Source organism: Poecilia mexicana, unplaced genomic scaffold (assembly GCF_051168715.1).
Source record: "Poecilia mexicana isolate PSO_F unplaced genomic scaffold, ASM5116871v1 scaffold_22, whole genome shotgun sequence".
Classification (NCBI taxonomy): domain Eukaryota; kingdom Metazoa; phylum Chordata; class Actinopteri; order Cyprinodontiformes; family Poeciliidae; genus Poecilia; species Poecilia mexicana.
This window is the reverse complement of record NW_028263391.1, coordinates 17,281,424-17,290,589: the sequence shown is the minus strand read 5'-3', so window position 1 is coordinate 17,290,589 and position 9,166 is coordinate 17,281,424. Positions and strand designations below refer to the sequence as shown.

Genomic DNA, 9,166 nt, shown 5'->3' with positions numbered 1-9,166 from the left:
TCTGTGAATATAAAAACATGTATATGTTTCTTCTGCAAAATTAAGTCCAGTACAATTTAAGATGAACAGAAACTTTTACATTCTATCCTCATATTTCAAGATTACTAAGCTCTAATTTTTCTGTAGTGACCCAAAAAGACAGAAAAGAGAAGAGGGGGCTTCTGGTGAGTTGGCACAATTGGCAGAATACTTTTAGTAACTAGCAATTAAAAAGGGGGGGAAATGGATTCATATGAGCATGTAATTTTGAGAGCATCTGAAAATCCCTTTGTTAGTCTCTTGTTTAGCTGCCTGCAGCATCTCCAGCAACCATTTTGTTAGAAGAACATGTGACAAAGGGGCTCAAACACAAAGTCGAGGGGTCTGGCACAAGAATGTGAGCCAGTATGAAGACAAGGGTGCCTGTTTCTGCAGCTTAACACTCCAGCCAGCTGCCTGAAATTGAGGTAAGTGATATTTTTCCACTCATAACACCATTAGTTTTAACATTACTTATTTAGTTAAACTCTCTCTTTTGAGTGTTTATGTTCCCAGAGAAATCTGGTTGCGAAGGCATTTCCTTCAGCCAACTAACTATGTTTTTAGAGTTGCTTTTATAATAAGGTGTTTTTTTGTTAATTTGACTCTGAATGTCTGAAGCTTTCATGAAAGCCATGGGTGACCCCAGGCAGTAGTTAAAACGCTGTGATAAAAGATGCAGCTATTGTCCAGCAAAAAGGGAGACTAAACTGTATTACAACCCCATTCTTAATATGAATGTACAGCTTGTTACAACGGTTCCAATGGGCCAAATCAAATGTCATCAAAAAGTAATTTTCAGTAATTCAATAAATTAAGCTTTATGTGGATTTGTTGCACAAATATTTATTTACATCAATCTCAACATTCTTTTAATTGTTGACCAGCTTTGCTCCACTTGTGTTTTGACAGTTCGTGTTTAGTGAGGAAATCCAAGTCTGTTAGCTCCTTCTTTAGATTCAATTTTGACTGAGCCACTCTAGTAAGACTAAAAGATTAGCTATCAAATTAAAAGAGTTTTCAATGTAGAATTTACTTGTTAACACTTCTGGGTGTTCTAAATGCAGATAAGGTGGCTTTTGTTTCTTTTGTTTTCAGTCAAAGTTTCTTCGATTTTGATCGACTAAAAGCTGGTCTTATGTTTAAAAATATGTCACAAAAAGGGGCCTATTTAATATTCTGTCAGTTATTTCAACCAGTATGTTTTCAAATATTGCCCAAAGTTAAGACAGACATTAATGAAATATACTAGAAATGGCCAACTTAAGTAAATTACGGTAATGAAAGAATAGATCAAAAACATTTGCGCAGGTTGAAAATGCAATGCTGAAAAGAAGAAACACATATTACATATGTAAAATTATACATAAATTATAAACAGTAAAATCAGAAAAATTAAGCCATACATAGCTAACACAAAATAAAGTACAAAATTAAATTGTTTATGACAACATGATTCTATACATAATATATTGAAACAGATCATGTACATTTCTCTAAGTTTTAAACAAGTAAATTAACAATGAATTGAAAAATATTAATAGATACAATAATAGCTTGACTACATAGACACAGTGTTAGCTGGCTCAAGGAGCTTTAACCTTACAACCTTACCATTGATCTTCAATGCATTACTTTTTAATGGAGGGCATTAAACTCTGACTCAGTGGAATTCAGAAAACTTGCTTTGCAGAGAAAACCCTTTTAGTGCCTCCAATCCATTCATGGAGCTAAAGACGAAGTTAAACAATGAAACCACTAAGAACAGAAGTTGGTGTGAATCAGTGATTCTTGAGAATAGGGACAAAATGAGTTTTAATTTTCCCATATTTTTTTTTTATTATTTCTCAACCTTATGTATGCAAATATGACAAATAATGTTTAGAAAATATGAAGATGCTAAGGTACAGGCTCCCAGTTGCGAATTTTTTTAAAAAAATTACATTTTTAATCGACCTGACCCAGAACTTTGTCATCACCATCTGACAAAAATAAATCTAAAATGATTTTTAAAATACCCCATTAGTGATATTTTTACTCAATTTACAGACAAATGCTTCTCAAGAAATAATATAAATATTATTTAAAACAAAAAACAAGAAAAAGTCCATCTGATGGAGTTGACAGTGCATGACGGAGTTGACACAGAACTGAAGGTGGTGACAAACTAGTGAGTAAAATGAAAAACTTGGTACATGTGAAGTAATGCAATTCATGTAAAATACATTAAAATGAATTAGTTGCACAATTAAGTGAGATTTGACAACAATTTCACTGAAAGAGTCAGAAAAACTCTGACGGAGTTGACATCTGACGGAGTTGACGAAATGCCAAACTACCTCAATTTATATGACGCTATTCTGAATGAGGCTATATTGTAGCTCGTCAGGTCCATGAAATCTTTACAGTTTACCAAAATTAAGCTTTTATTTCGCAAAATTTCATCAAAGTTTTGTAAATTGTCAGTTATGGAGTTGACACATCATGGTTGTGACAAACAATTTAGGAATAAAACAGAAGAAAAAACTAAAGAATAACTTAAGCTAACCGGAGCTAACTAGCCCCCCTAGCAAAGGAAGAGAAAAGACAACGTCATGGGGTCCTCAGAAGTTCTGGTGCCCCCCAATAATGCCTGATTTTTTTACATTCTTTTCATTTCTGACGGTGTTGACAAAAACTAAGGACAAATTTCAACGGAGTTGGAAAATATCTAAAAATTATTTTTAATTCAATTTATCGATACTTTTATAATTATTTATATGACTACTTATACTTAATTGTAATAATATATAATTTTAGTATTTCTTTAATTGTTTTAAACTATAAGAATGTGTTGAGTTCTGCTCCTGGACAAGGGCTTTTACAGGCATCATCCACCGACTACAATGTTTAAATTAAAAAAATATTCAGCAAAAAAAAGAAAAATATACATTGTTGTGCTCACATGACCCAGGTTAGTTTAGTTAGATATTTGAAAAAAATATATTTTGTGTATATTTTATTCAAATTTCATGCTTTATCCATAGGACCTGTTTTGTCCCTATTCTCAAGAATCACTGGAATACTAACAATAACAGAACAAAATCTTACATACAACTGTTTTAGAACTAGTCCAAAACCAGACATTGAGCTCACAAGTATGCAGTTTTACCACACTGACCCAAAACTAGTTAAATAAGATAAATAGATTTTTCTAAATGATATAAATCTTGTTTATAAGGCTTCTGGGCTGAGAGCTATTGCTTGTTTTGCTCCAGTGGAAAATGTGATTTGAATAGTAAGTGACCTAAGCCAATGTTTGCCTATGCCTTTGTCCAATGGGGGGTATGACTTTCCATTATACAGGTCCTTCTAAAAAATTAGCATATTGTGATAAAGTTCATTATTTTCCATAATGTAATGATAAAAATTAAACTATCATATATTTTAGATTCATTGCACACCAACTGAAATATTTCAGGTCTGATGATTTTGGCATACAGCTCATGAAACCCCAAAATCCCTGTCTCAAAAAATTAGCATATCATGAAAAGGTTCTCTGAACGAACCTCATCATCTGAATCAACAAAGTAACTCTAAACACATACAAAAGATTCCTGAGGCTTTTAAAAACTCCCAGCCTGGTTCATTACTCAAAACTGCAATCATGGGTAAGACTGCTGACCTGACTGCTGTCCAGAAGGCCATCATTGACACCCTCAAGCAAGAGGGTAAGACACAGAAAGACATTTCTGAACGAATAGGCTGTTCCCAGAGTGCTGTATCAAGGCACCTCAGTGGGAAGTCTGTGGGAAGGAAAAAGTGTGGCAGAAAACGCTGCACAACGAGAAGAGGTGACCGGACCCTGAGGAAGATTGTGAATAGCTGATTCCAGACCTTGGGGGACCTGCAGAGGCAGTGGACTGAGTCTGGAGTAGAAACATCCATAGCCACTATGCACAGGCGTGTGTAGGAAAGGTGCTACAGGTCCTTCATTCCCCAGGTCAAGCCACTTTTGAACCAGAAACAGCGGCAGAAGCGCCTGACCTGGGCCACAGAGAAGCAGCACTGGACTGTTGCTCAGTGGTCCAAAGTACTTTTTTCGGATGAAAGAAAATTTTGCATGTCATTCAGAAATCAAGGTACCAGAGTCTGGTTCCATGGTTCCATCTGCTTTATGGAGATGAAGATTTCATTTTTCAGCACAACCTGGCACCTGCTCACAGTGCCAAAACCACTGGTAAATGGTTTACTGACCATGGTATTACTGACTCAGTTGGCCTGCCAACTGTCCTGACCTGAACCCCATAGAGAATCTGTGGGATATTGTGAAGAGAAAGTTAAGAGATGCAAGACCCAACACTCTGGATGAGCTTAAAGCCGCTATCGGAGCATCCTGGGCCTCCATAACACCTCAGCAGTGCCACAGGCTGATTGCCTCCATGCCACGCCGCATTGAAGGCTGCAAAAGGATTCTTGACCAAGTATTGAATGCATAACTTAACATAGTTATTTGAAGGTTGACTTTTTTGGTATTAAAACACATTTCTTTTATTGGTCGGATGAAATATGCTAATTTTTTGAGACAGGGATTTTGGGTTTTCATGAGCTGTATGCCAAAATTATCAGTGTTAAAACAATAAAAGACCTGAAATACTTCAGTTGGTGTGCAATGAATCTAAAATATATGACAGTTTAATTTTTATCATTACATTATGGAAAATAATGAACTTTATCACAATATGCTAATTTTTTGAGAAGGACCTGTAACTGTGTCTATAATGGACACTTGACGCATCAAAGAAGAATTTGAAAAGATTTTTCTCTGTGTGTGCTACTGAGTGACGTTTCTAAAAAAATGGAACAGAGTGGGAAGAAATCCCTTGTGAGAACAAATTTTACTGTTTTAAAGGCATAATAAATAACATGGCAGACATGGTAGGGATAAAGTTGGGAAGAAATTTAATGAGAACGTGCTTATAGTCCTTTTCAGGTTATTATTGGTCAAAAATTATGTGTCCTTTTTGTTTGATTTCAGTTAAATTTAAAATACAGTAGGTTTGTGAATCTAACATGAAAACAGTAAATAGAGTTCAGAGGGTAAGACAACTCATACAAATAATTTTTTCTTCCAAATTATTTACACAATTTGCTATTTAAAAATTCATAGGTAGTTAGTTACACGTTGAGTTATTTTTAAGCGTCACTTAAAAACTAATGAGAGTTTTGTGCTCATTTGTTTCAGACTTTCAAAAAAGACGCATAAGCAGCCTTAATGTTGACAGTAGTTGCCTGCAGGAGGTTCAAATTCAATGGATAGACACATCTTTGGTCTTACATTGTGTTTTCTGTCTTAGAAATAAATAATTTAGTAACAAAAAGTACTCTTTTTTTATTTAATTTGCGTGGCAGGTGCAAACCACAAAGCAATAAAACTAGTATTGGAAGAACTGCCATGATGAATCAGACCACCGGTTACGTGGGAATTGCTGCCATTTACAACAATAGTATCATCCTCGGGAATGGCAGCATGGGCATCCTGATCATCCCCAAACCCATGAACACAGCCATTAATATTTTGACCGTCATCATCCTCTTCATCACCATGATTTCCCTCGGCTGCACGATGGAGATCTCCAAAATTAAGGCCCATCTTCTCAAGCCAAAAGGGGTAGCAATTGCTTTGCTGGCCCAGTTCTGCATAATGCCTCTGACTGCTTTCTCTTTGACCAAAATCCTCCGGATGGATCCGATTAAGACGGTAACTGTGCTCATCTGTGGCTGCTGTCCAGGAGGAAGCTTATCAAACATTTTTTCTCTCTCAGTTAAAGGTGACATGAATCTCAGGTAAACCTAGACAACCTAGACACTTTTTTACACAGTTGTAAGAAAAACTGCTCCTATTTCACCTATTTGAAATTCTTGCAGTATCGTCATGACAACTTGCTCCAGCATTGCCGCCCTGGTTTTCATGCCTCTGCTGCTGTACATCTTCAGCCAAGGCTTTACTGGTCTGAAAGATGCTGTTCCTTATGTCGGCATCATCACTGCTCTCGTGTTTACCCTGTTGCCTTGTGCCATCGGCATTTTCATCAACCACTACAAACCAAACTACTCTGCAACTGTAACAAAAGTAAGTAATCAAACAAAGATTTCTTTTGTATGAATCCTATTTGCAGCAGCCAGTTACCTGAAATGACAATTAAACATTTTGGGGCCAAGAACACGGAATCCATGAGATTTGATTTTTCATCTAAGAATAGCTTTCTGTATGTTTGACCACACAATGACCTCTTATCCAACACTGATGACATGCTGGAAAAGCAGAGTGGGGGAACTCATTCTTGCACACAATGATGAACTGAGGTTGATGCTCAGGCTGCCAAAACAGAACAGTGCAAGCCAAATGTTTGTTAGTGTTGGAGTCCCCACCTGTCACGCTACATTGATCAATCTGATGTGCAGTTGTGTACGTAAGCTAAAGAGCTCTATAAACAGTCCACTTGTATCTATAATTAGTTAAGGTACATGCTACGAACAAATTACTCAGGAAACAGTTAAAATAATTGAACAAAGCTGCTATTACAAGGATTTGTTTAAAGCTAAAAATTCAACTTATGGAGGAGGCAGCAGGTCAAAAACCCGGTACTGACTGCAAAAGATCTGCGGCAAGACTGAAGACAATCACTGAAGTTTCAGTTTCCACAGGAAGACTTACTAAGTGTTAGTATATTATAATTGACATTTCAATTCTTTAGTGAAATGACTGATGTGGAATTGCTTATTTGACAGGTTGGTCTCAGCATCCTGATAATATCCAGCATCATAGTGTCTGTCCTTTCTGGCCTCGCTGTGAAGGATGTAATATGGATGATCCTCATGCCAGATGTCCTCGCTGTGGCTGCACTGATGCCTCTGATTGGTTTTATAATGGGATATGTCATGTCGGTCATTTGCAGACTCAGCCCACAGTAGGTTAAGACATGTTACTCATCAGTTCATTCAGTAAACAGGCAGGTTGTGGCTTGGTTTCACACAAAAATAAATAAATCTTCAGCTCATGTAGCTCTGCAGTTTCAAACGCTATTTGTTCTGTAGGTAGAAGAGGAGACAAGCTTGCTTTAGAACTTAAATATGAAACCGATTCCTTATTACTAACTTCCACCTCATCACTTTCTACAATAATTGAACTGATACACCTTAAGCACAATGCATTGAAGCATTGAGCTTCTAACAAATTACTTCACCCCTTTTTCTTAGATGCAGCAGAACCATCTCCATGGAGACAGGGTTTCAAAACATCCAGCTGTGCACCACCATTCTTAAGGTGGCCTTTTCTCCACAGTCCATCGGACCCTTGTTTTTATTCCCCTTGTTGTACATCACATTCCAGTGTGCAGAGGCCCTCCTTCTGGCACTGTGCTTCAGATGTTACCAAAGAGTCACGGCACCACATGGGGGTAAGTTTTGGAACAGCCAGCCTTATGCGAGCAAGGCTGAAAGAACAGGGTCAAATGACCAATATGGCAATCTGCTGCAATTTATAATCACTTGAAGCAAATCAAAACACATGTTTTTTTTTCTTATTCAGATCCATACAAATGGGAGAATGTTGATGCCAAAGAAGAAGAGGTGAAACAATGATCTACAAAGAGACCAATGCACTCTTGGAAAAACTACCTAAAAAGGTGTGCCATTATTCAAACCTGTGACATTGACTGAAAGTCTGCCAAAGCCTTGGCAGTCAAAAATACCTGCTGTCACAGCCAAAATGATTTTTGTAGTTCCACAAATGTTGAATTTTTTTTTTTTTTACTTTGTAAACAACAATTTTGTTTGAGAAACACTATCAGATTGTTAATTTTAATAAGCTTTATTATCCTGGAAAGAGATTATTCCATTTCATTGTATTTTTGCAAAACATTTTTCTAACTATGAGAGAGGAATGCTGGGCTAATCATAAAACTAACTTTAACACCACTGACTGCTAATGTGTCTGAAATCTTTCTGTGTGCAAAAAACATTTTCTTTCAAACTCTTCTGCTCTCCCAGATGACCAATCTTCAAAAATCTTGACATAATTTGGTAATGTTCTGTATATTAGTGTGGGAGAAGACCAAGATCTTTGAATGCCTTACATCCAGCATGCCAGTGAAAACTGCAGTTAAAAAAGTGGTAAAATACAATGATTATGGTTATGACTGTAGAACATTAATTGCTTTTTTGGTAAGTTTCCCTTCAAGAATCGTAAAACAATGTTTTTTGAAAGCAAGAACTTTGTGCACAGGTTTGATTTTCACCTTGGATTTTCCATAATCCAAAGAGGGTCAAATTGTACTCACAAAGTCAAATATGCGCATAGTAATTGTGGAATAGCAAATTGCATCTCAACGACATGCTTTTTGTAGCTATCAGCAAGCCTCTGGCATTATTCAGCATGACCTCAGACGTGCTTTCATTAAAATTCAGAAACTTCTGTGCCGTCAAATTATTATGTGAACTGAGTCAGCAATACACTTTTGGTGGCAAATAAACATCTGCAAAAAAAGGAAATGTTCTGCTTCCAGAAAATAACAGGTACAAAGAAAAAAAGAAGAAGTCCATGAATGGAGCCTTACATAGAAAGTTAAAAAGAGAGGAGTTAAATTTTTTTATGCTAATACAAAACTTTATATCTGAAACTTAGGAAAACTTTTTAGACCTATACTTAGACTCTAGTAGTTCCTGTCTAGAGATGATGACCTCATGATTTGCCATACCAAAGGCTGCTATTCAGTACAGCAGCACAAGAGTCTTTTGACAAAATGAATTCACTAAAATCTACCAAAAGAGCAGGCATATTTATACTTGATAAAGAAATGTGATTTTGGTAGATAATTTATTTTGAGCAACAATTCTTTGCAATAAATCTTATACTGCCAGAGAGCCTATTTGTTGACCTTGTATGAAAAATTTATTTGTGGTTTGAGCAGAACCGAAAATGTAGGTGGAGCCAATGAATGAATGCCAAATCCTCTCTGCCAATCCCAAACGCCATATTTTGCAAGTAGCTCGTTTCGTCAATAGATTGGATGATTGAAGTTTGAAGAAACAAGATGAAATTCAACAATTCATTCATTTAGTAAAAAGGGGGCTCAGCAGTGCATGGGGGAGGGGGGCTCTTACACAA

The 9,166-nt window shown here is 36.5% G+C and overlaps 1 protein-coding gene across 1 annotated transcript; it reads left to right on the top strand.

Annotated features, from left to right (window-relative positions):
- Nucleotides 1-5,417: 5,417 nt before the first annotated feature.
- LOC106930613 (hepatic sodium/bile acid cotransporter-like) lies at nt 5,418-8,458 on the top strand. The gene is made up of 5 exons (XM_015008262.2): nt 5,418-5,844; nt 5,926-6,130; nt 6,790-6,968; nt 7,258-7,457; nt 7,589-8,458. Exons 1-5 carry the CDS (start codon nt 5,453-5,455, stop codon nt 7,639-7,641), a joined length of 1,029 nt encoding a protein of 342 aa, XP_014863748.2. The 5' UTR covers nt 5,418-5,452; the 3' UTR covers nt 7,642-8,458.
- Nucleotides 8,459-9,166: the final 708 nt, after the last annotated feature.